Source organism: Mytilus californianus, unplaced genomic scaffold, assembly GCF_021869535.1.
Source record: "Mytilus californianus isolate M0D057914Y unplaced genomic scaffold, xbMytCali1.0.p SCAF_13, whole genome shotgun sequence".
Taxonomy (NCBI): domain Eukaryota; kingdom Metazoa; phylum Mollusca; class Bivalvia; order Mytilida; family Mytilidae; genus Mytilus; species Mytilus californianus.
The window spans coordinates 4917061-4944964 of record NW_026262615.1 but is presented as its reverse complement, the minus strand read 5'-3'; the positions used below and the strand labels follow the sequence as shown (position 1 = coordinate 4944964).

The window sequence follows — 27904 nt, the reverse complement described above, 5'->3', positions numbered from 1 at the left end:
TTTGATCGTTTTTCTATTTTATATGTAATGGCATTGTCAGTTCGTTCGACTTACGAGTTTGATTATTCATTTGGTATCTCTCGCCTCTCTTTTAAAATAAAAACATAGAATAATTATAATATATAAAAAGGCTAATTGATTAGCAGCTCAACGATATACAAAATACAATCAAATCAAGAAAGTGCACTTAGTAGGCATTAGCTACATTCTGTATGTGTCTGTCCCAAGTCAGGAGCCTGTAATTCAGTGGTTGTTGTTTGTTGCTGTGTTACATATTTCTTTTTCACTTATTATTTTGTACATAAATTAGTCCGTTGGTTTCTCGTTTGAATTATTTTACATTTTTCATATCGGGGCCTTCAATAGCTGATTATGCAGTTTTGCTTATTGTTAAGGGCTGTACGGTGGCCTATAGTTGTTGTGTCATTTTGGTCTCTTGTGAATAGTTGTCTCATTGGCAATCATACCACATCTTTTTTATATAGCTGATCGATCATTTAATATAAAAAAGAAGATGTATGAGACAATTCGCCACAAGACACCAAATGACATAGAAATTAACAACTATATGTCACTGTACAGCTTTCAACAATGAGCAAAGCCCATATCGCATAGTCAGCTATAAAAGGTCCTTATTTAACGTTGTCTTATTTAGAGCTTGAACACTGTTCAGAGCTTTGTCTTTGGCTGTAGATCAGTTTGAAAATATGACTTCCAATGGACATTTTGATATGTATAGTACAGTTCAGAAATAAGATAATTCTTTTTAGATGAAAAAATAAATAAAGGCTGGGTATGATGAAAGCCATTATTTTATACCCAATATTACAAAAATAGTAAATCAAAATTAAAGTCAAATGAAACAAGTGTCTTGTAATTATCATGCTATTGAAATTACTGAACCAATGCAAGCATATATACTAAATGTTTTTTTGCTTCTAAAACAAATCTATAACGTATTATTGACAAAAAGTATTTCATTCAGTGATTGTTGATTGCAAGCCTAAGGATGTACCTAGGTAAAATTAAATAAATCAAGAATTTAAAATTAATAGCATAACCCGGAAGATCATTAGATAAGGATCAAAATAAGCTAAAAAAAGGTCATGGAGCTCCTTTTCAATATATTTGATTTTCAAAATATGGCGGGAAAAGACTGACTCGGACTTTTACCTTATATTTGCATTGGTATTTTTTGGGTCTCAAATCAAAAGAAAGAAAATCAAGAATCTGCTTAAATTTTGGTAAATGACATTTTATGAGCTATAAAGTCTTATATGAAAAAAATAAATGGGTGTTATGGGGCAAAATATTTTACATTGTATCGTAGGGAAAAACACCAAGGAGTCCGAACATCTGACACAAATTCCAAAACCTCATCAAAGTACATCCTTTAGCTAATTATCTTTCAAGTTTGTTTGCAAAGTTTACTGGTTCGTGACATCATAAACCCTGAAACCAAATTTCATAAATCCTTGTAATGTAGTTACTGAGAAAGATGGGACTGACTGGTGTCTTATGGACATCGATGTTTTATGTTTTTTAGGTTTTTTAAATACGTAAGTATTTTTCAATTCAAAAAGCAAAACAGTGGCCTAGTGTACCTTCTCCTTTAAATAGCATCAACTGTCTTCTTATGAAATTTTACATTCCAGAAATTGTATACAATAAATGTTGTAGAGCTGGTATCTCATTAAAAAAATACCATCATAGAATTTAAAACTAAAATTAAACAAAGACAAATCTAAAGCCAAAAACTTTTATTTTGTAGGAAAATAGTTAACAAATAAACTAAAACATTTGCAAAAACTTTCAATAACATACCAAAAATCCAATGTCTAACATATTTTACAATTAAATAACAATGCATTAGTCAAATAAAATCGATTACTATGATATGACTACACATACAAAAAATACTACCACATTTCAATATTCCCCTGTGCTTGGTTGGTTATATTATTTTTTATACAAGCTATTTTGGTAAATACAAATAGCTATTAAACACAATTAAAATCGGATAGCTCATGTTTAAATGAAAAAGTAAAGATAACTTTGATTCGCCTATGGTGAAATATGCAAATGTGATGGAACACAGATCTAGATGTTTATCAGTACATTATGATCAAAGTCCCATAACTGCAATAAAACTATTGATTATAACAAAATTATTGGAGGGTAAAAAAACTAAAAAGAGATTCTATAATTTTCTTTTTGAGTTAACAGTTCCAAGCCAAAAACAAATATGTCAAATGAATATTCATTTTATTAGTATGAAACAAGATTTCCGTCCTCACTTCCCTATATTAGTACATAGATTAGGCTTTAGTCAGTTTCAAACAACAACATTCAAATAAGGTATATCCTAAAATAATTGAACAGCTGCAAAAATGTGCCAAAAATTACTAAAACGCAAATGATTTTCCAGTGTAAAATGCAAAGATTGATTTTAACAACAGTATGTGTGCCCTTAGTTTCTTGTGGTGATTTTCTATCTCAAGTGAGTAGCATGATATGAACAGTTATCACAAAAAAAGACCAAACGAAAAATTCACGAAATAGTGTTACTTATCATTTTACCCAAAAGTTTCCACGAAACAGCTATGCTCATATACAGATTAAAAAGTCTGGCTGCTTTCTGATAAATTAAAAGACAAATTATAGCTACATATATGTCATGTTTCATTTAATGTCACATATCAACTTATATAAAACAAAAGATCAGATATATGTAAACTACAATTTAGTATAATACAAAAGTATAGGTAAAAAAAAAATAATTTGCAAACATAAGAATAACAACAAACCAATGTCACTTTACTTGTCATTACTTAAAATAAATGAATCGACCTTTACGAGTTCTACATTTACAATTAGCAGTTTATTTCACAAGAATAATTCAAAACAATTTAAAACATGTGATTTTTAGCAAAACTGTTTCTATTCTAATAGATTTTTATAAGATGTTATATTCAAATAATGGAATCAAAAATCTTGTTTAGAATTCAAGAAAAGAAAGAAAGAGCACTAGTAGAAGAAACAAATCCAAATCGAAATGCCTGGACGTTTGGTAAACCCCATGTGTACACTATAAGTACCAAAGAATTTTAAGAATGGAAAACAAACTTTTTTATAATAAAAAGAAAACGAAACGATTGAATTTCAAAATAAAAATTGGGAAGAAAGCCCGTGTTATGCTCATTTAGAAAAACAAGATGAAATGGTACTTGCTTTCTTGCATAAAAACAAACAAAAAGATATATTTATAACTCATTTCGTAGGGAACAATACATGAATTGAGTTAGCTCCCCTAATATGTTCATTAAAATGAAATTCAAACAAGTTCTGCCAAATTGATCACAAATTTTAATATATTCAAGTTGATGCAACACAAGGTAAACCATTTCCAAAATTAGAAACTTTGTCTTGTGTTTTATTACATCATATCATTATAATTTGATACTGATTGAAGTTTAGAATTGTTTTCGTTTGGGTTTTATATCTTCACATTTAAAGATGCATGATAATTCATATGCAGTTACATGATAAATATTTTGATATCAGTAAATAATATCATACCTGTAGTATGCTCATACAATAAATATTGTTTGTAGATTAAAGATGTTATTCAATATTGCAAATAATGCACTTCCGATAGTAATTTTTTGTTTACTATTACTTTACCTACATGTACATCGACGTCCGTGGGTTGGAACTGTAATTAGACGAAACACTTTTAATATTTATGTTGAATGAAATATCAAGTATATATATATCATTTGAGTATTGAAATACCCTATCAGAGTTATACGACCTAAGTAATATTGAAGAATGGCGTATAAAATGTATGTGTTTACTCCTTTTTGCTTCATAATGGTCCCTCTGAAAATAGAAGTGCCGGGTTATCCCTCAGATTGTTAACTTGTGTCTTTGATATGTTCCTCTGTCCTTTTTCAAGGTGTAACGGTTTTTCATATTCCTGCACAATGAATCTCACTAATGTAAAGTGAAAATATCTGATTTAAATCAACATGTTGCATGTATTGAAAATGAAATTTGAATTTAGTTATATTTAACATAATCTTTTACAGGAAGAAAGGCAATTTCGTAAATCGGAAATATAAGATTGTTACTAAACAAAAAGATATATAAATTAAAGACCAATCAACACAAACAGGTACTATTATCATAAATTACAATATATTAGCATATTACAACATATAGAACATAGATAAAGAAGGAAATGCTGCCTATTTCTATCATATTTATTTATATATCAAGATGACGAAAAGTAAAAGAAAAATTGTCCTTTTTTTACTTATATATAAATAATCTCAAATTTATTTCAACATCGAATGATGCTCATTTTACCTACCATACACTCGTATCAATATCATTTTTGTATAAAACCAATGCATTTAGTATATCATAAGAGTGTTAGCTAATATTCACGCATAACTTTTCCTACCATACACTCACATCAACATCATTTCTATATACAACCAATGCATTTAGTATATCTTAAGAGTGTTAGCTCATTTTCACGCAAAACTTTACCTACCATACACTCACATCAATATCATTTCTATATAAAACCAATGCATTTCGTATATCTTAAGAGTGTTAACTCATATTCACGCAAAACTTTACCTACCATACACTCACATCAATATCATTTCTATATAAAACCAATGCATTTCGTATATCTTAAGAGTGTCAGCTCATATACACGCAAAACTTTTAATCTTTGAATAAACACCATAACTCGATAAATCGTCAAGCCTGCATGAATTCACCTTCCAACAGTAGAGTACTATTCTCTGCTGATAAATGTTCTTTTGCGATATCCATATGTGTCTCTTGTTATAACTGGTTGTTTCAAAAATATTTAATTTTGCTTATATTATAAATTCCTATTACATGTAAGTATTTTCGAAAGAAATACTAGTGCGAACTTGATTATTATGTTATGTTCTGTAGACCGTTGTTAGTATTTTGACTGTTTTTCAATTTTTGCCATTGTAGTGAGATTTCTTTTACTTCTTATCCTTTTGGTATCTTTCGCCTAGGTCTTTTTTAGATTTCATACAGATACAGAGGCAATTTTGTCAAACATCGGCGACAAAAAAAAAAACAATAATCAGTAGTCATATCGTATCTTTCCATTTGGTAGAGAAAAGACCTTTGTTTTATTATAAAACTGAAATAAACGGTATAAGAAATGGAACAATATGCAAAAGTCATTTATCAATTTGAGTTAAGTAACTAATATATATTAGTCTGAACAAAAGGACAACATATTTCATTAAAAAACGAAGATATAATTTAACGAAATGTGAAACTTCCAGCTTTTTTAAGTGCGTGATTCTAGCGATCATATTCGCCGGGTTATATACGGAATCATTCGGGTCGATTATACGGTGTAAATTTAGATCAAACGATAAATAAATGACATTATCAGCAGCCTTATCAGCCGGGACAACAACAAATTCCTTGGCGAGTTCTTTTAGTTTATGTTTAATACAACAAATAGGGTTATTATGGTTGTTTAAAAATTAAAATGTTCTTCAAAATGTTGTATACGTATATCAACTATGTTTATTACTGAATTTTATAAAAAAAGTACAATGTTTCTTGTCAGCTTTTTTTGTCGTTTTATCCATTTCAAACAGTAAGTACGGGATGAGTCATAGACGATATATCGACATTCATTCCAATTAATAATTGACGAGGGACGATATTTAGGTCCTGTACTGAGAAATGATTTCAACTCTCGGTCACGAACGAGGTTAAGGTCTCCTGCTATAACATGGGAACTGAAGCCATAGATATAGGAAGATGTGGTATGAGTGCCATTGAGACAACTCTCCATCCAAGTTACAATCCATAAAAGCAAACCATTAGAGGTCAAGGTACGGCCTTCAACACGGAGCATTGGCTCACACCGAACAGCAAGCTATAAAGGGCCCCAAAAAATTACTAGTGTAAAACCATTCAAACGGAAAAACCAACGGTCTAATCTATATAAAAACGAGAAACGAGAAACACGTATGAACTACATAATCAGACGACAACTACTGTAATCAGATTCCTGACTTAGGACAGGTGCAAATATTTGCAGCGGGATTAAACGTTTTAATGGTACCAAACCTTCTCCCTTTTCTGAAACAATAGTATAACATCACAACATAGAAAAACACACTATAAAATATCAATTGGAAGGCTTAACTCGATCAAAAAACGTAAATTAACACACAATGAACGAATAAATTTGACCTGTGACACCTGAATGCAAATACACAGTTAATAAAAAATTACAAGGGATAAACAATTAAAGTCAAAAGTAAATAAATAGGTTTAAACAAAGTTAGAGTATGTTATCACTGTGAAATTTCAAACAATTTATAAAAAATCAACACTTTTGAAGAAACCTGCGTCATATTATACACAGGTAAATGAAAATAATTTTGTTGTTATGTATACTTCTTCTTCTGTGTGTATAAAATCTTCCGTTTAGGAATACCAAGAAATTTCTTCAATATCAACAAAACTAATCTAACACTTGGTACATATGGGGTGAATATCAACAATAAAAATATACAATTAGTGCTAGATAAAACTTCCTGTACAGGTCCAAGAATAGCATCTAAGGAAAAATGAAATAATTTTGATGTTCATAGTACGAAGAAGTGAAAATTTGTAGTAATTAAATACCAAATAATCAAAGCTGGTATATATACAAGATCCATGTTAACATTAAATAACAAAAAAGCATTACAAATAGTATCAACAGGTCAAATCAAAAAGAAAGTACGATTTGAGAGTACTCGCAGTTACTGACAGCTAGTTCAAAGCGAAAACAATTAATAATAAAAAATCATGCATCAGAGACTAAAATCAACTAAAATACATCCCAGAGATTTAGTATTTTAACGTCATGAACAGTCAAAGCCATACATGTATTCAGAATTACTGCAATTTCATGACGTAGGTGTATTGTCACTGATATTTACATAACTCAATAGTCGACGAAAAATGACAACGCAAAGGCAAAAACAAAAAACATGTGATAGTATAAACCAAATACAAGATTTTCAATGACAGTTATGTAAGCCTTAGACTTAACCAAACTCGTAAACCATCGATCGAGTAACATTTTCTTTCCTTACAATCTCAACGTTATGTTTAAAAAAACAACAAAGCAAACGGGTTTGAATACACAGGATATACAAAGACGAATTGGTTTCTAACACTGACATTATTAATCTCACATTTATATGTTCTTTTCCTGCGTTTGCATTTAATTTCAAAAACAAAGTCTGTGTTGCTTGTTGATACCTTTTGTCATTATTTTTTTTCATACTAAAACAATGTTTTCTTTTAAGGAAAAAAAAAACCGTAATGAATTAATTAAATGAAATAGAGGTTTCATAACGTTGTTAAACCTCTTTTTCCTGTTGTTTCGCATTTCAATGCAAAGCGAAGCTATTAGAAATTTTTCTATGTTAGCGGCATCTTGAGATTACTAGGAAACAAATATTGGCTTCAATTGGTCGCATCATGTGACTATGATACGATATGCTATAAATAATACAAAATAGTTCAGAACATGTCTAGGACAGAAGATATTTAGTTACAGTATTGATATTCAAAATCCTATCAATGATCATTGCTTCATCATGTTCATGTTGACGTTATGCATAATATCACAAAGCACTCCATACCATTTGGGAAAAAATAAACGTGTGATATATTATTCTCGAAGACTCAGACGTTTCCGAGCTTTTCACACGCTGCAGTAGAGAATCAAATTTGGACATAAATATGTTAAGGTGAAAACTGCTGTTTCTTTGTACAGAAATCACAATTTTCCGTTGCTAAAGCTTCACTTCACTAAACAGCTCGCTTACGGTCAAACAAATTGTCTTTCAGGAACCCACACTACTGTAAACATCAGACGTTTTCAAGATTTCTACACAATTTAGAAAATAATCAAATTTGGACATAAATATTTTCAAGTGAAAACTGTGAGTTATTTATAAATAACTGAACAAATAACAAATTTCCGTTGTAAAAAGTGACGTGTGAAAGTTTTCATCGACTGAACAAATAACAGTTTTTTTTCCGAAATACCTCTAGAAGTCAAACACAATCAACGCATATTGTGTATAAGTCCACCTCATGTAAACATGCTGCGTTTTGATTTGCATTTTCCACCAATTTATAGGTTATGAGATTTTTTTTCTCTGCCGGTGTATTTGTCATCAATTTGATATGTGATTTTTCAGATGTATCGTTTGAAAACACTTTTTCTGAAATATATTGATCACGTTTTCTTGCATGCAGCTGAGTTAACTGAAAGCATACCCCGCACTTCACATCGATGTCACAAATGTATTTGTCATTAGAAAATAACATGTGCTGAGGTATTTACTAGCAAATACCATTGTAGTTGGGGAATACCATATATAAAAATAACTCAATGTACTATTTCTTTTCAAATAGGACAAATTTATGGTTATTCTTTATATACTACAACTCCTACAACTGTTCCAAATGAAATATTTAGGATAAAAAAACATCATTTTGAGTAAAAATCTGCGAACCTGTACTTGTAATGACGTTATATAAATAAAACTCAACGGAAAAGCATTGTCAACGTCATAAATGAATAGATATACGGTCAGTGACTGTATATAAGAAATGATCAATTATTAAACGGCCAATGCAATTTGACTGCGCAATTAGCACATCTGCAATATATACAAAAATTGTACAGTCAAGCTGAAACTCAGTATATATATTACCTGATCACAATAACATTTCTGATGTCAAGATGGATACAAAGAACATGCGGTGGATTCAAACAATTATAGCAAGTTTACAAGGGGCATTTGCCAAAAAAACTGACAACCAGTATTTGTGGCAAATACCCTTTGTAGGCATGATATATTTGTATATTAATCATTCATTTCCTGCACAAGAGTGGTCAATTATTAATCGTAATTGTTCACATTCATGTCGTTTAGAAGATTTAAGGATAGCTGCCTCATGGCAATCAAACCACATATCTTTGTTTATGGTAGAAAAAGATTATATATAACACACAACGACTAACACAACAGTATACAAAACCTTACATAGAAAATATAAGATTAAGGAACATTAACAACATAACGACTGACACAACAGTATACACAACATTACATAGAAAATGTAAGATTAAGGAACATTAACAACATAACGACTGACACAACAGTATACACAACATTACATAGAAAATGTAAGATTAAGGAACATTAACAACATAACGACTGACACAACAGTATACACAACATTACATAGAAAATGTAAGATTAAGGAACATTAACAACATAACGACTGACACAACAGTATACACAACATTACATAGAAAATGTAAGATTAAGGAACATTAACAACATAACGACTGACACAACAGTATACACAACATTACATAGAAAATGTAAGATTAAGGAACATTAACAACATAACGACTGACACAACAGTATACACAACATTACATAGAAAATGTAAGATAAAGGAACATTAACAACATAACGACTGACACAACAGTATACACAATATTACAGAGAAAATGTGAGATTAAGGAACATTAACAACATAACGACTGACACAACAGTATACACAACATTACATAGAAAATGTAAGATTAAGGAACATTAACAACATAACGACTGACACAACAGTATACACAACATTACATAGAAAATGTAAGATTAAGGAACATTAACAACATAACGACTGACACAACAGTATACAAAACATTACGTATAAAATGTAAGATTAAGGAAATTTAACAACACAACGACTGACACAACAGTATACACAACATTACATTGGAAATGTAAGATTGAAAAACATGAACCCCCAACATAAACACGTGTTGAACTCGGTTGCTAGGAAGAAAGGAAAATTCATGCTTCCCTAATGGCACCCTTAGGCCGCATAGGTACACATGTATGGTGATAAATGGTCTTTGGTGATTTCACAGTAGATGAAAAGAGGAAGGGATTGAAGCTACGCCAGATGTAATAAAAATTAGTTGTTTCCTGATACAAATCTTCCAAAATATTAAATCAAATCATGATGTTGTCCGTAAACAAATGAAAACAACAGCATATATTTTGTATGCGTCCAAAGCCCTTTTCTTGATTGACCATCATTGGGATGTTCATTTTATAGCTGAAAAACTACAAGTACCCAAACAGGAAAAGCAAGATAATTAAAATTGGTCTTAAACTAATATGTATGGCTCACCTTTGCCCGAGGGGGTCGGAACCTTCGACTAGAGGACTAAAACTTTGATATAAGGATTCCTTAGCCACGACATTCTATGAAGAAAATCAAGATAGGAAACGCAATCCCTGAAATATCATATACACGCTACAGTAGCATACCGATGAACATATCTAATAAATGCATTTAGAAGATAAACTGTATAAAGGAGTGATACCGGATTTGTTGACATGGTTAGCATCAGAAACAGAGAGAGAAAAAATCAGTACAGGTTGATAGTTCTATATGAATGTTTATGCTTTATCTTAAAATAGACTTTGTTGGTCTTATGTGGTTTTGTTATTTTGATAAAATTGAGAATGTAAATGGTTCATTTTGTACGTTTCGGAGTTTGTTGTTGCGTTCATTTTCGCTGAATTAATATACATTATTGCTTGGGAGCCAGCTGATGCCTGCGTCCGGGTGCATAATTTCTCGACGCACTGAAGACCCAATGTTGGCATTAGTATGGAACGCCAAAACTGTCTTGTTATGCTCATTTTCATAATATGATGTGCATTTACCTTTATATGATGTGCACTTGTCATTATATGATGTGCAAATACCTTTATATGAAGTGCAAATATACTTATATGATGTGCAAATATCCTTATATGATGTGCAAACATCATTATATGATGTGCAAACATACTTATATGATGTGCATATATGCTAATATGATGTGCAAATATACTTATATGATGTGCAAATATACTTATATTATGTGCAGAAATACTTATATGCTGTGTACATATACTTATATGATGTGCAGTGTCCCTTATATTATGTGCAAAATCTTTATATGATGTGGTTGTATCATTATATTATGTGCTTGTTATCTTATATGATGTGGTTCGGTTTACTTCATTATATGATGTCAAAACGTCATTATATGATGTGCTTTCATCGTCGTTATGGTCAATGAACATGATTACGATTAAAATGATTACTGTCTACGTCATAACTGATTCCGATCTGCTTCTGCGGAGTAACTATAAACACGGCTTAAATCTGTAGGCTAGCTTTCGCTAGCGAAAGTGCAATTATTAGGAAAAATGAGATAATGCAAATTAACAAAAATCAACGTTACAAATATTTCGGAGGAAGATTAAGATCAATAAATACAGGAGCTAGTTAAAGAAATTCCCAGCTGCGGCGAAAATATGATAAAACAAATTTTGGGGCTCTTTATAGCTTGCTATTCGGTTTGAGTAAAGGCTCCGTGTTGTTGGTCGTACTTTGACCTATAATTGTTTACTTGTTACAAATTGTGACTTGGATGGTGGGTTGTCTTACTAGCACTTATACCTTCTTATTTCTATTCAATGCAAAAGATACCAATGAACTCAAAGTCAGTTTTAAAAATATTTCATAACAATAGCTATAAAATTATCGACTCATGCATAATATGGCGAGATGGTTTGTTTTATAAAATGTTATTGAATAATATAAATGGTAAATAAAGGCAACAGTAGTATACCGCTGTTCGAAACTCATAAATCGATAGAGATAAAAACAAATCCGGGTTACAAACTAAAACTGAGGGAAACGCATCAAATATAAGAGGAGAGCAACGAAACAACAAAAACACAACATTAAAATGTAACACACACAGAAACGAACTATAATATAACAATGGCCATTTTCCTGACTTGGTACAGGACATTTTAAGAAAAATATGGTGGGTTGAACCTGGTTTTGTGGCTAGCCAAACCTCCCGCTTTTATGGCAACGTAAAACACAACACCAAAACGACAACATCACATGACAGGACCACAATACAAATAAATGGGAGAACATATAGGACAAAGAAACACACGAATAATAGCTAAGATGTAAGATGGTAAGATGTATAATGTAATATTGAATATGTACAGTGATATTAAATCTAGTATATCATATAATAATTGTAATTGGAATACCTGCTTTCTTGTGACAATGGTGTACGAAAAGGAGAAAACTTATCACCTTTCCTTTTTTCTTTACTTTTGGATGACTAAGAAAATTTCTTTGTGAGTAAAAATATTACAGGACTTAAAACTATAACAGAAGATCTGGAAAGAGAATTAGAAATATATCTTAAGTTTTTTTTATTATATTGTACGCAGATGACACGGTATTGTTGGCCGAAACAGCACAGGACCTCCAGACTCAACTCAATGCTTTTCATGATTATTGTCATGCTTGGAACTTGAAAGTAAACGTTGACAAAACCAAAGCCTTAGTGTTTTGTTTATGACGTTTGCCAAAATATCTTCGATTTTCTTACAATGACACTAAAATTGAGATAGTAAAGCAGCATAACTATTTGGGAATTGTTTTTACTAAAACGGGGAATTTTAATATGACAAAAAAACATTTATCCGATAAGGCCATAAAAGCCATGTACGAAGCCCTGAGAATGGGATGTATCAGCTTTCTGTAAAATGTCAACTTGATCTTTTTGACAAAATGGTCAAGCCAATTCTGTTGTATGGGTGCGAAGTATGGGGTTTTAGTAATAATTATATATAAGAAAAGATACATTTAAAATTCTGTAAATTACTTTTAAATCTGAAATCCTCAATACCAAATTGTATGGTTTACGGGGAACTAGGTCGCCATCCGGTCGACATATATATAAAAGTTCGAGCAGTATTATTTTGGGCAAATTTGATATCCGGAAAACAAGCAAAGTTTTCGTTTATATTATATTAACTTTCTCGCCATATGAACGCTCATCATAACATGCAGATTATATGGATTCTGTTTGTCAAAAAAATATTTCAAAATTGTGGTTTCTCATATATATGGGAAACACAGCATTTCATTAATAAAGATTGGTTAAAAACTGTTATAAAGCAAAGATTGTTAAACCAGTTTCTTCAGAATTAGAATTCGCTAATCCAAAATTCGTCAAAAGCTATTAGCTATTAAATTTTTAAGAAAAATAAAGGCAACAGTGGTATACCGCTGTTCGAAACTCATAAATCGATAGAGATAAAAACAAATCCGGGTTACAAACTAAAACTGAGGGAAACGCATCAAATATAAGAGGAGAACAACGAAACAACAAAAACACAACATTAAAATGTAACACACACAGAAACGAACTATAATATAACAATGGCCATTTTCCTGACTTGGTACAGGACATTTTAAGAAAAATATGGTGGGTTGAACCTGGTTTTGTGGCATGCCAAAACCTCCCGCTTTTATGGCAACGTCAAACACAACACCAAAACGACAACATCACATGACAGGACCACAATACAAATAAATGGGAGAACATATAGGACAAAGAAACACACGAATAATAGCTAACAAAAGGTACTAGGCTTAAAATTCAATACGCCAGACGTGCGTCTCGTCCACACAAGATCAACCAGTGACGCTCAGATGAAAAAAGTTTGAAAGCCAAAACAAGTACAAAGCTGAAGAGCACCGAGGACCAAAACTTCTAAAAAGTTGCGCCTAACACGGCCAGGGTTTTCTGCCTGGGACAAGAACATCCTTATTATTTAAAATAATGTATAATTTTGCAAACAGTAAAATTTTTAAAATGACTATATGATAGATATACAGGATAAAACCGAAGTGGGGACTAAACTAAAACCTGGAATATGAGGAATATTCTAATATTTGGAACTTTAATGGTGCCTTGGTTCTCTGTCGATTTCGAACGACTAATAACAAATTGCCGATTGAAACAGGAAGGTGGTAAAACGTATTAAGAGAAAACGGTTTTTGCCATCAAAGTTACAATCGACAAATTGGAGACGAATATCACTATATATTTGAATGCTCTTTTTCGATCAAAAACATAAAGAGTATTTATCCTCCTATTTTGTACAACGACATAAAACAGTTAATTTCTCTGAACTTATGTCGAGTACTCGAAAACCAGTCCTGAAGAAGCTTTGTTCATTTATAAAAAATATAAACACGTGCGTTTGTCCTCCTTGCTAGTGACTTTTGTAACCTCTCTCCCTTGTTTTGTATATATTGAGAATAGTTATTGTTGTTATCTCTGTACTGATGTCATGCATTGGCTTTATGAGAATAAAGATATAGATATAGAGGCTGATTGATTGTTTAATTTGTTGATTGATTGTTATTTGACGCCACATTCAACACTAGCATACTATTTTGTGGCGGTGAGATATATTGGTGGAGGAAGCCGAAATGCCCGGAGAGAAACCACCGACCTTCGATAGGAAAATTGACAATTCATGTCAATTAATATTGGAGTCGAGCTGACCTGCCACGTGCAGGATTCGAACTCACAACCTAAGTGTTGACAGGCTAGTGATACAGTAGTTCGACTACTTAGACCACTCGGTCCTCTGAAATGGATTAATGGAGATATGGAATGAACTTCTACTCGGTGCATTACATTTGCGTGCAGCTTTTTATTATGTTTTCGTGCATATATTTCACAGCTTCAACTAGATGATTATGGATGGATGCTTGACGTCCAGCGGCAAATTGATATGCATACTAGTATTCGTACGAGAACATGTTAATGTGATATGAATATTAACCATGCTTTGTACTAGACCGACACCCTGAGCTGGGTTTTTAACATGCTAGTTCACAAGGTAACAGTCAGAAGGAAGACATGTGGCCTTACCCGGACACATTATTCTGATTCCGAGCCGACCAGCCTTTGTTCTTACTCCTTAATTTCGCGTGCTTAGCAGGGAAGCAGCAAATATCAATTTTGAAGTCTTTGGTTTTGACCCGGCCGGGGTTTTGAACCCATGACCTCCCGCGGTCGAGGCGAACATGATACCAATAAAGCACCGCAACTAGACAGTATAAGATGTCTACATGAAACAAACCGGGATGCGGTATTCAGTACGAAGGTGAAACTGGACGATATTTATCTAAACGCACGCAAGAACACCTGTATCGTTTTAAAAGACCCAATAAATTCAAAAGTATCATTTATCAACATCTTAAAAAGCACAATCATCCTATTAAATATTTAACAGTTCAACCTTTAGAAGTAGTAAATAAGCAGCCTGGTGAATCTCATTCAAAGTTTGTACGATCGCGTAAAATAATTGAATTAAATTGGATTAAAAAATTACAGACAGTCTACCCTCTCGGTCTTAATGATAATATCATGGGAATTGGTAATATATCAAAATCCGATTCTGTTAACATTTTGGATATAGTTTCTAAAACTGTTCGTAAAAACCGTTCTCATGGGCGTAGAAAAAAATCGCAATCAAAGAAAATTTTGGACTAACCATACAAATATTTCGGACCTAACTTCTATTTCAAAAAACAACGGCAGACATTATCTATTAACCAAGCTCTGTTCTTTACCTATAAATAAATTAAATAAAATTTTAGAGGATTGCAACACAATTTCATATTGCAGTCCTAAGTATGAAATCGTTCAAATTATAATGGCATATTGTTATTCTAAACTGTTTCCCAAAATTGATCGCCCTGAAGATCATAAAAAATATTTTATTAAAATAAAGTATGTCAATAAAGGTTTTGATTTTGTAAATATTGCCGGTATTTTTAACGACCATTCTGTTAAAGAACAAAATCCTGGATATTTTGATAATACTGAACTCCCTCTTATTTGTTATATTTACAAGAAATCTACCCGTAAATTTGTGTTTAATTATAGCCGAGTCTGTAAAGATGTAAATATCAGTGAAAATACACCTCCGTCATGTAATTGTAGTAATTACACTTATGGCCCCATTTCCCATGTTATAATAGGAGACCTTAACATCGTTCGCGACCGAGAGTTAAAATCATTCCTCAGTAAAGGACCTAAATATCGTCCCCCGTCAATTATTAATAGGAATGAGTGTCGTAATGTCATCCACGACTCACTGTGTGCTTACTGTTTGAAATGGATAAAACGGGAAAAAGCTGACAAAAAATCTTAGGACTCTTTTTTTAATTCAGTAATGAAGATAGTTGATATACGTATACAACATTTTAAAGAATATTTTACTCGTAACAACAACCATAAAATTCCTATCTCTCGTATCAAACATAAACTAAATAACAAGCCAAGGAATATCTGTTACAAACATAAACTATTAGCTACTTCTTTACAAGCAGAACCAAATACAATGAAAGTCCCAACTATGTACTGGCTTCCGAAGCTACACAAATCACCTTACAAATATAGATTTATTTCGTCTTCAAGTCATTGTTCCACTACTAAATTGTCTATTCTACTTACTAGTACACTTGGTACAATCAAAAACCTGGTAATAAATTGTAGAAATAAGGCCTTTGAAAATAGTGGAATTAACTACTTTTGGAGTTTCAACAACTCGTTGGAAGTACTTGATAAATTGCATGCATATATTGGTGATTTTGAATCTGTTGAAAGTTTTGATTTTTCTACCCTATATACCACTTTGCCTTATATTCTTATTAAGAAAAAATTCACACACCTAATCAAATGGGCATTTAAAAAGTCGGAATGCAAATACATATGTTCAAACTCTTTTAGGTCATTTTTTAGTAGCAACAAACAAAAGAGCTATGTCAATTGGACATGCTTTGATACTATATCTGCCCTTGAATTTTTACTTGATAACATTTTTGTTCGCTTTAGAGATTCCGTATATCGTCAAGTTATCGGAATTCCAATGAGGACTAACTGTGCACTACTTATTGCGGACCTGTTTTTGTATTGTTATGAGTTACAATTTATGACTAAAATCAGCAAAGACCCATCGAAACAACATCTGATACAAAAATTTAACAATACTTGTAGATATTTGGATGATATATTGGCTCTCAATAATGACAACTTCAGTATGTATACTAAAGAAATTTATCATGTTGAACTTACTTTAAATAAAGCTAATACTAACAATGACCACTGTCCTTTCATTGATCTTGATATCTATATCTATATCGGGAAGCTTAATACAAAAATTTATGATAAAAGAGATGATTGTTAATTTCCTATCGTTAATTATCCATTTTTAGATGGTGACGTTCCCTTGTCACCATCTTATGGTGTTTATATATCTCAACTTGTACGATTCGCTCGTGTATGTAACAACGTATTAGATTTTAGCGAGAGAAATTTATAGATTACTGAAAAATTATTACACCAGGGTTTTCGATATCATAAACTAGTCAAAACATTTACTAAATTTTATCATCGGTATAAGGACACCATTCGTAAATATAACTCAACATTCAGACATCTTATACGTTCGGGTATTTCACATCCAATCTTTTATGGTAATATTCTTTACAAAGCACAAAAATGTCAGTATTTACCTCAAAAGCTAACAAAACCTTTAAACAGACTTATTAAGAATGGATATAGTTACGATACTGTTGTCAGGTCATTAAAGATTGCATATTTTGGCTTTAATATTGATTCACTTATAGGGTCTTTGCATCGGAATTAAACATATCTATTCTAAAACCAGTTGTTGGCATGACACGGGTTATGTTCTTCTCATATATTTTATAACGGTATAATACTAAACCCCGAACAGGAGGGATTGTGCCTGATATTCATATGATGAAGACATAATCTTTCAATCAGTTTAATTGAGGCCTGGAGCTGGCATGTCAGTAACTGCTAGTAGTCTGTTGTTATTTATGTATTATTGTCATTCTCTTTTGTTTCCTATTCTGACATCGGACTCGGACTTCTCTTAAACTGAGATTTACTGTGCGTACTGTTGTACGTTTGTTTTTTCTACATTGGCTAGAGGTATAGGGGGAGGGTTGAGATCTCAAAAAACATGTTTAACCCCGCCGCATTTTTGCGCCTGTCCCAAGTCAGGAGCATCTTTCCTTTGTTAGTCTTGTATCATTTTTAATTTTAGTTTCTTGTGTATAATTTGGAGTTTAGTATGACGTCCATTATCACTGAACTAGTATACATATTTGTTTAGGGGCAAGCTGAAGGACACCTCCGGGTGCGGGAGTTTCTCGCTGCATTGAAGACCCATTGGTGGCCTTCGGCTGTTGTCTGCTCTATGGTCGGGTTGTTGTCTCTTTGACACATTCCCCATTTCCATTCTCAATTTTAGTAACCCGCAATATAAAAGCAAATTTCTTGAAAGAGATTTTATCTATTTCAGAAGGGAAGCGAAATAGTTTGTTTCCATTTAAAACGAGGGAAAAAATAAAACAATGATGAAATTAAAAAAAAATAACCATGTTATGTTTTATTAAAGTCGAAAAATTTGTTTGTCCTGAGCACTAGGAAATACACGTGCTCCTGCACACACTAGATGAAGAGTAGGTGTCTAACCAATTTGATTAATATACAATGTATAGATCATCTGTCAAAGCTTTTGTTACAAGGATCTGACAACACTTAATTTTACTGTCTTTCTGTTCTGGTAAATATTACATCAGCCATGAAATTTCAGCCTTCATGTTTTGAAGGTGTGAATTAATCCGACAAAACCAGCGAATCCCAATGGTCTTTAAAACAGAAAATAGCATGGAGCGTTTTCAGATCGGCGTAAGCAAAGCTTGAACACACAATATCTGTAATTTAATCAAATTGATGTCTAAATGAACATAAAACATTGCATTTATTTATTGTTTATTGAGACCTGTTGGTTTCTTACAGATAGAGAGTTGTGTTTTGAATTTTTCTAAGTGAAGATTTACGGCAGCGGCTTTTAATATTTTGCGTTTATCCTGGAAACAACAATAGATTAGAAAAAAACAAATAGTGCAATGTGTCTGAATATACTCTATAGTAAAGGTCCCATCTGGGCAATTTTTACTCTTAAGAGTTTTGTTGTTTTATTGCCTACTATCTTGATAACTTATCTATAGAGAAACATTTTCTTGCAAAATGGTATAGACAAGAACAGATTTAAAAATAGATAAATTATGATTATGGTCATTTTCTTTCATTGAGGGTGGGGACGTGGGAGGAAACATTGGAATTTCTCTTATTTTATTGAAGTCTACACCTTGAAGAAGGAAAAACAATCAAGACATAAACATTTTACCCTCCCCCCTCCCTTATTCCCCCAAAAAAGCCACCACCGAACAATCATACACAAACACACACACACACACACACACATTTTCAACACTTTTGTTCATGATAACAAAAAAAAAAACGCATTAAGTTTCTATTGCATTATAAGTTTGAAATATTGTGTCAGTAGTGGATCTAGAATTTCAAATGGGGTAGTTGTTTGCGACTTCAGGGAACTTACTTTGGATTTGCCGGTTATGGTCTCATTAATATTTACCACACCTTCATTCAATATTAGCTTCAGATGAAAAATACTCTGCTAAAAAAAAATTGTTGAAACTAAGGATTTAGGTTTTAACAATTGAGGCGAGCGGAACGGGCCGTAACAATTGATGTCTACGGATAACGAATACATCGCCTTAACATTATACGGCGGCAAATCTATATCTATAAAAAATTGAATGCCACCTTTCCATTCCAAAAATAATAAAATTAAAGGCCCCCTTTATTTCATCCTATCTCCTCTTTTTTGGGTTTCAACTGACTGGTCCCATATATGATTCATTACCTTATTAATGTCCGATTTTTGCCCATTTTTTGTGTCTATCTTGAGAATATATAAAGAGAAACTTGAACAGCTAAAATGATCAGCAAGACAAAATTTAGAAAAATGAACAGACTGGAAATTCATGTATTAACTTCTTATAGAAAAAATGCTAACGCTAGGTATAAAGATATCGACAAATATAATGCCTACCCTTGTTAAAATGAGCATAGAGCATGGCATGAAAGAATTATTTCTTAAATTGAATAACTTTAACCGTATGTTCATTATTGTAGACTTCGTATGTTCATTGTTGTAGACCCATCGATTAAAACTTAACTTTGCAATTCATATTTTGACAATTTTCTAACAATATCAGAACGATTTTCCAAACGATAGCTACAGATTTGAGCCGGGTTTATAGTAATTCCGCAGAAGCAGATCGGAATCATTAATGACGTAGACAGTAATCGTTCTAATCGTAATCATGTTCATTGACCATAACGACGATGAAAGCACATCATATAATGACGTTTCGACATCATATAATGAAGAACACCAAACCACATCATATAAGGTTACAAACACATAATATAATGATACAACCACATCATATAAAGATGTTTGTACATGATATAACAGAAAATGCACATTATATAAGGATATTTGCAGATCATATAAGGATCTTCGCACATCATATAAGTGCATTTGCACATCATATAAGTATATTTGCACATCATATAAGAATATTTACACATCATATAAGAATGGTTACACATCATATAAGAATGTTTGCACATCATATAAGTACATTTGCACATCATATAAGTATATATGCACATCATATAAGGATGTTTGGACATCATATAAGGATACTTGCACATAATATAAGGATATTTGCACATCATATAAAGGTGTTTGCACATCATATAATGACAAGTGCACATCATATAAAGGTACATGCACATCATATAATGAAAATGGTCATAACAAGATAGTGTTGGCGTTTCATACATTAAGGTGTTTTATGCTATTTGGTCGGATTGTTGTCTCTTTGACAAGTTCCTCTTTTCCTTTCTCTATTTTATTTTAAGTCTGCATATTGTTCAAATAAAAAAATAAAAAAACGACAATATGGTTTCCAGACCTATTGGACAGTATCAAAACTTAAACAAAGTCGCTAAAAACAGACGAACAATCACATTGAACCAAAATAGTCTGAAACGGAATTGTAAGAACCAATCCGAATACCAACTGACCGTTGAAATATCAATCCACCAAACTCAACAAATATGATCATACCAAACTCTTTTAATGTATCAGATAATTTGGTGCAAATCATAATAACATGTATACATATGAACAAAAGTAGGAAGATGTGGTATGAATGTCCATAAGACAATTCTCCAGAAGATACCAATCAGCATAGAAATTAACAACTAAAGGTCACAGTACGGTCTTCAACTATAACTCAAACCCGTACCACATAGTCTGATGTCAATGGTTCCGAAAACCTTTCTTTTGTAGTAAAAAACGATCAATATGTATGTCATTTTACTCACAAGAACTTTGAAGAGATGATTAAAGTTGTTAATTTTCTCCTCGACAATATCCATGTAAATTTCGGCAATAGAAATTATCGATACATTGTGTGTATTCATATGGGAACCAATCGCGCTTTTATTTGTACTTTGTTCCTGTAATGTTATGAATCACATTAATGATTGTTGTATGTCCTTTTTTGTAAGACGATGTTCCTTTTCATTTCTGGTGGTGTGTTTTTTTCCAAAGTCGTTCACTATGTTTAATTAGTTTAAATCTTACACGTGAATATGCATCTCTAACAATTCCATGTGCATGTGCATGTTCATATTTTAAATCTTACAGAATTTCAATTGATATGATTTCAAATGTAAAATAGATAAATGACAAATAAGATGTTACATTAAAAAAAATATATGTTTTATGAAATTAAATAAAAATTATGATATACAGTATGTATTTTTGGTTATTTTTTGTTGTTACATGCTGTCTCATTCATGTATAACACATATCGTCTTTAAAAAAGTAAAATAAACATAATAACGATTTATTAAATCATTTATTGATGGAGAAAAAAAAATTATATTTTCCTGATCATCATGACAGAAATTGATATTGTACCACTCCAATATATCTTTCCAAATGGTATGTTAAGGTCTGCATTATAACAATTATGATACCACCATGGTCCTTGACGATAAGAGGCACAATTTTTTTTCCATATGTCATTGTCCTGATCTTTAGCACTAAATTTATATCCATTATGATATTTCAATAAATCCCTTGTAAGTAAATGAAACAATTAAGGTTAAAATACAACAACCTTATTGACACGAAACACAAGGAGTGTAATCCCGATATCCGTTAATGTATAGAGACGAAATTGACTGTATGCGATACAGTTTAAATCTATACTACGACATTGTTCGTTTATGAAAATGACTGTGACTAACATACTGTTCATTGTAAGACTAGAAATATTTGAAAATGTTAAAACATTGGTCTACCTAATGTGAAGCAAAACTTCTATAGAACAAAAACAAACACACAACAAAAATGTACAAACTATTTTTAGTGCTGAACATTTCTTGACCTTTCAAATTGAATGAATGTTTTTATTTGATTTGTCCCAAAATATAATAAAACACTGAATGCTAAGCCAAACAAAAAAAAAAAAAAAAATACAACAACCAATCACTATTAATTCGATCAATTTGATGCTTTCGAAGGAATCACAGATCTCTTTAATCTACATGTAATATAAACATTGTTGGAAAAATGTCTCATTGGGAGTTAGACTACTGTTGTAACATCTTCTAATTCTTATATTTTTAATACATAATATATTTCAAATAGAGTTGATTAAACTTTTATAATTCTGTAGCGGATTAATTATATCGGTTTGCTTGTTGATAGGGGATATTAAATTTGATGTAATACAAAATATTGATGTTAATAATGTTTTACCTGCGTCTCCTGAATAATCACCGGCTGTTAACCTGTACTTCGAAGCAGCGTCTCCAATAGTGAATCGTTTGTATACAGCATATTTCTTGTTATTACTTTTGTCAACCATGTCTATTCTCAGTTCGTATTTTCCACTTACTGTCAGAGTATGCATGTTATTGTTTCCTACAATAAAAAGAAAAAAGCTGTTCATCAGTACACATAGAAAAGAGACAAAAGATACCGATAGGACATACAGAACGCATAAGTCGACGTAAAATGACAACACAAAGACAAAAGACAAACAAACGACAAAATGGTAATGAAGTCCACAAAACACTTCATAAAAAACTAGAGACTAGCAACAACAAGAATCATCTAAAGTCTGGGTTGTTCTCGGATTGTCCGTCAGGGGAAGGAGATCCTTCTGCACTGGCATGTGAAATCCTTTGTTTAACTCAAATAAATTAAACTGATAGTATAAACGAAATTACGAATTTGTAATTTACTATGATGTAGGCGAAGACATTATCAAATTCTCAAACTATCGGTCAATTAAAAATTTTCTTACCCCACAATCTTGACGTTATGCTTTAAAATAAAAACACGGTTTTCAAGATACAGGATATACAAGTCTGTTTCCCTATAGAAACAACACGGGTACTATTCATTTTACATTTGAATGTTCAATATGCATTAACATACTTTCCGCCGTCTGGATATATTTTGTACACACCACTTTCCATCGTCTGAAAGGTTTTCTTATTCATCTCTGTGCAGTCTTTGTATCTTTTCTCTTCATATGTTTCTGTATCTAAAAACAAATCCCAAGACGGAATCATGATGGGTTATTTTAAACAAAACAAATAAAGTAAGAAAATATAGATAAAAAAACCGTACATTTAATTTAATCTTCCGTATTTCTGCCATCTCTTCGTTATCTGTAATATCTCGTTTTGGTGTCAATATCTACACATTCATGAGACATCTGTTTCCCTTCATGCAAATTTTGAACGTACGTTTAAGATTTGCTGCATCATTTCTCGATGCACAAATATCTGATTGAATGATTTATTTTGATTTGCGTCTAGTCATGAGACAAAAATTGTAATGCATGTTTAGGACAGGAATATAGATTAAGCCTTATTCAAGCCATTATAACTATTCTCTCCATTTAGACGGACGCTTAGCTACATTTTTCCATCTTGCTTAGCATGATGTTATTTTAATATGTCATTGAAATTTCTTTCAATAATAAAAGAGTCTTGTTTTGACATTTAAACATTTAAATTGTGAAGTTCTATATATATATGTAAACAGTTTGATCATAAACCGAAGGAATGAATCTTTAACTTCATACAATTTACAAAGCACCAATAGATCTAACTGTACGAAATTACAATTAGTAGCAAATAATCTTAATTATCAGCATATGATGTTATCTAGATGGTTGCACTCGCCCAATGAAGGTAGTTTGTCACGCGAAATATTGCATGGATCTATAAAATATAACAATTATTTTATTACACTTTGAAATGTGTTAAGTATCATAGAAAGCATTTAGATAATTTAATTTCCAACTGATCCACGCTAGATGGATAGTAGGTTGATTGTTACTACTTTTATACCCTATATATACTTTTTTATATTGTTTGCTTTAACATGTAATTGTAACACACTATTTAAAATGAACAATGTAGTCATTGAAAATATTAACAGTGCGATAAAAAATAAACGCAATACTTTACCAGATAAACTAGCTTCATCAGGATTGCACTATCCAGGTATTTTCGATAAATAATGAAAAAAACATTTGCTTTGCATGTAAACTTCTAATAACACAGTTTAACAAATGCCGTTTTTAAGATGTACGATTGTTGTCAGAAATAGTTTTTAATCAGTATTGTCTCTGTCATTGTTTTACTGTTGATTTGTCGATTTTTCATTTGAAGAGTAACTTTTCTATTGTTCTTGTTTTGTCGGTTTTGCTACTGAAAAGTACATTGTCAAGTTCTAAATGCCTGTTTAACTACTATCAGAATTCTAGACGTGTCCCAAAAACTATCGTAACTGGTCTTAATTTATCATAAAACAAATTCTAGTTGCTGCTTTAGAATAGGGACACCTCTTTTTACAGTCGGACACCACAAATAACGCGGTGTCTCAAAAATGGACATGTCGAACATGATTTTAAATACTAGATTAGTCTAATAGCAAGTTTATCTTTCTGAAGAGCTTCGAAGTTCCTAGCAGTATCCAATTTACGTCAGTTTTTATGTGTGGTGTTATTTCAAACATATTTTATTTAGTCAAAGTTAAACGGATTGGACACAAGGAAACCATACTGACGAAGTCCGCTCCAATTTACAATAAATAACAATAGAATATTAATATGAGCATTCAATAGTTCAAAATATAAAATACTTTACAAGTCTAGCTATTGAAACAAAGATTATTCATCTATTGTAATATCAATAACCGAATATCCATCTTTAAATATACTTTTGAGATTGATTTACTAGTATTCACTCTTGGAACCAGTATAGCTCAAAACAAATGATGTTTGTTGATCTAGAATAAAGCATTGTGTATTTTCTGTTTAGGAATCAACTAATACACAGATGCAAGCCATCGTTAAAGGATATAACGCATATTACAATCAATAAATCAATTATACAAAATACTTTAAAGTCGAATGAAATAACTCATCAAAGATACCAGTCGTATAATTTGATACGACAGACGTGCGTTTCTTTTATGAAAGACTCATAAGTGCCTGACGCTCGAAACAAAAAAGTTGAAGGGTCAGAAACGACACTGTTCTTTCCCTTATCTTAACGATCAGCTGCACTGATAATTTTCAGTCACCGACCAGTTTTCGTTTTGTTAAATGTTTTATTCCACTCAATGACGGATACTGTCATAACCAGCTAGGTCTGCTTTAATCCATGACATTCTTAAGAACACGACGCTTAAAGAAAGAGAGAGAAAGAGAGAGAGAGAGAGGACATAGGATTTAAATCAATCTTACCATTCAATGATTCCGTCAAATTTATCCTCCATTCTTCTTATTCCTTTCTTTGAATTTGTAAATAAGTAGTAATTTTTCCTTCGAGTTCTTGTGATAAATTCGCAAATTGAGATTTAAGGTCACTAGCAAGATCGTTTATTTTATTATTTGTTAGAGTCCTGTGATTTTTGAAGCTTGGATAAATATTCTGACAACATCGCCAATTTCAAACTTTCCTGTCTGTGTTCGAATCCACTCAACAAATTTGTTATTTCCGTGTTTAAATTTGATTCACTTTCACTTAAATTTCTGTAAACTTCAGATACTTCTAGCTGTATCTTTTCTTGTTTGTCTTCAAGATTTTTAACTATATTTGACATCCTTTTGTCATATTCTTCCTTTGTACCGTTCAGTTTGGACGAGTAATCTTGTAGCATGGATCTCTTTAATTGTTCTTGCTCATTTTTCACCATGTCCTGAACATCCTCAGAAAAAGAGGATTTGATATCTTCATCGATGTAATTTTTCAATTGCTGGTTCATTGACGTGATATCAAGTTCCGCTACAAGTGGGGCTTGTAGGTTGTTTGAAATCAATGGCATTCTCACTTGTTGGCATTCCGAACTGGACTGCGTACAGGGTTTACCATCAATATGGACAGTCGTCAACGATATTATTGTCAAAGCAAATGAAAATAATTTTTCCGTCACATTCATTGTAAATTTGTTTTATCCTATCTGTCAATATTAAATATGTCGTGTAAGTCCTGATATAAAACTCCTATACTGAAAAAATGGAATAACTTCTCAATTTATATTGAAATTAATATCTATATGTTCTGCTTTCGTAATAAAATACTTCCACAATAACATTTATGTTTGATATTTAAACAAGATAAAATATAATGCAATTAGACAATATATTTATTTCTTTTGGTACTTTTGGCACTTTTGAAGATTCTTGTTATGCGAGTGTGATTCGTTGAATAGAAGGTGAAGATATAATGATAAACGCTATTTTAAGACGATCTATATAATATAAACATCACAATATCGTACGGATAACGTCTTTGCACTTGCTTTGTTGAAAGTGTTCTGATTGCTATTTGAGTCTGAGAAAATTTGGTGCATTTATAAGTATAATTTGGCTTTTATCTGGATTTCAGTATCATTCGGAACTCTTATGTCCGCATTTTGTTTTTATCTTCTTTTTTTTTTCGTTGTTTGGTTGCGATTCGTGTCAATTTGAGGAGTCCTTTGCCATTAATTTTATTGTTTGTTTTTCTATTATACTGTCTCAGGTTAGGGAAGGTTTCAACATTCACAATCATGTTTTAACACCGTCATATGCTGCAACCTGTCTGTCCAAAATTACAAACCTGTAATTCAGTGGTTGTCGTTGGTCACACATGTTTGTCACTGTCTGCCACATTCATTTTTCGTTCATTTTATTTTAGCAAAAACCAGACCATTGGTTTTCCCTTTTGAATTGTCTCAAATCATAACACATCTCCACATTTCTATAAATGACTGGGTTCCGCCGGTATATTGTCGTATCGCGATCGTTATATACTGATTGTAATTGTTATAGTTAGACATTTGATTATATATATTTCTTTTTCTGTAATTCGTTTTTTTTTAAATATAATTAATTGTTGGTCAAATAGCGTGCAAAAAATTGTTTTAATATTTTTGAATGTGTATTTGTTGGTTTTTGTTTTTATTTGGATGTAAAATCGTTGACCGAAGACATTTTGTTTAAAGTGCTTCATACTAGAACTTTCTGCTCGTGCAACGTTTTTATAATCCGATATTAAATTCCATCATTTGCTTTAGAAAAATTATATAATTATTGACCGTTCATAACATTAGAGAGCTTAACAATTTAGGTAAATACAAACAATAATACTTAAAAATTATCTCAAATCTTAGTTTACAATTCATCTCATGAATATGGATAAATACATTATTCTCGTATGATATACACGTGTAATATAATAATTGATTTTTACTTTAAGTTTTAGGAGCCTTCTATTTTAAGATCGACTTCTTTAAATATAAATAAGTAGATGTTGTATGGGTGCCAATGAGACAACTCTCCA

The 27904-nt window shown here is 31.7% G+C and overlaps 1 protein-coding gene across 2 annotated transcripts in view; it reads right to left on the bottom strand.

Moving 5' to 3' along the window:
- Positions 1 to 27904, bottom strand: part of LOC127723037 (fibrinogen-like protein A) — a 94249-nt gene that overhangs the window by 28133 nt on the left and 38212 nt on the right. Inside the window, exon 9 of one of the 2 annotated variants that reach the window (XM_052229465.1) lies at positions 22815 to 22846. The exons of the other annotated variant lie outside the window; for it this stretch is intronic. Within the exon in view, the coding sequence (XP_052085425.1) occupies positions 22815 to 22846 (32 nt within the window). The remainder of the gene's footprint in view (positions 1 to 22814; positions 22847 to 27904) is intronic. 2 annotated transcript variants of the gene reach the window in all.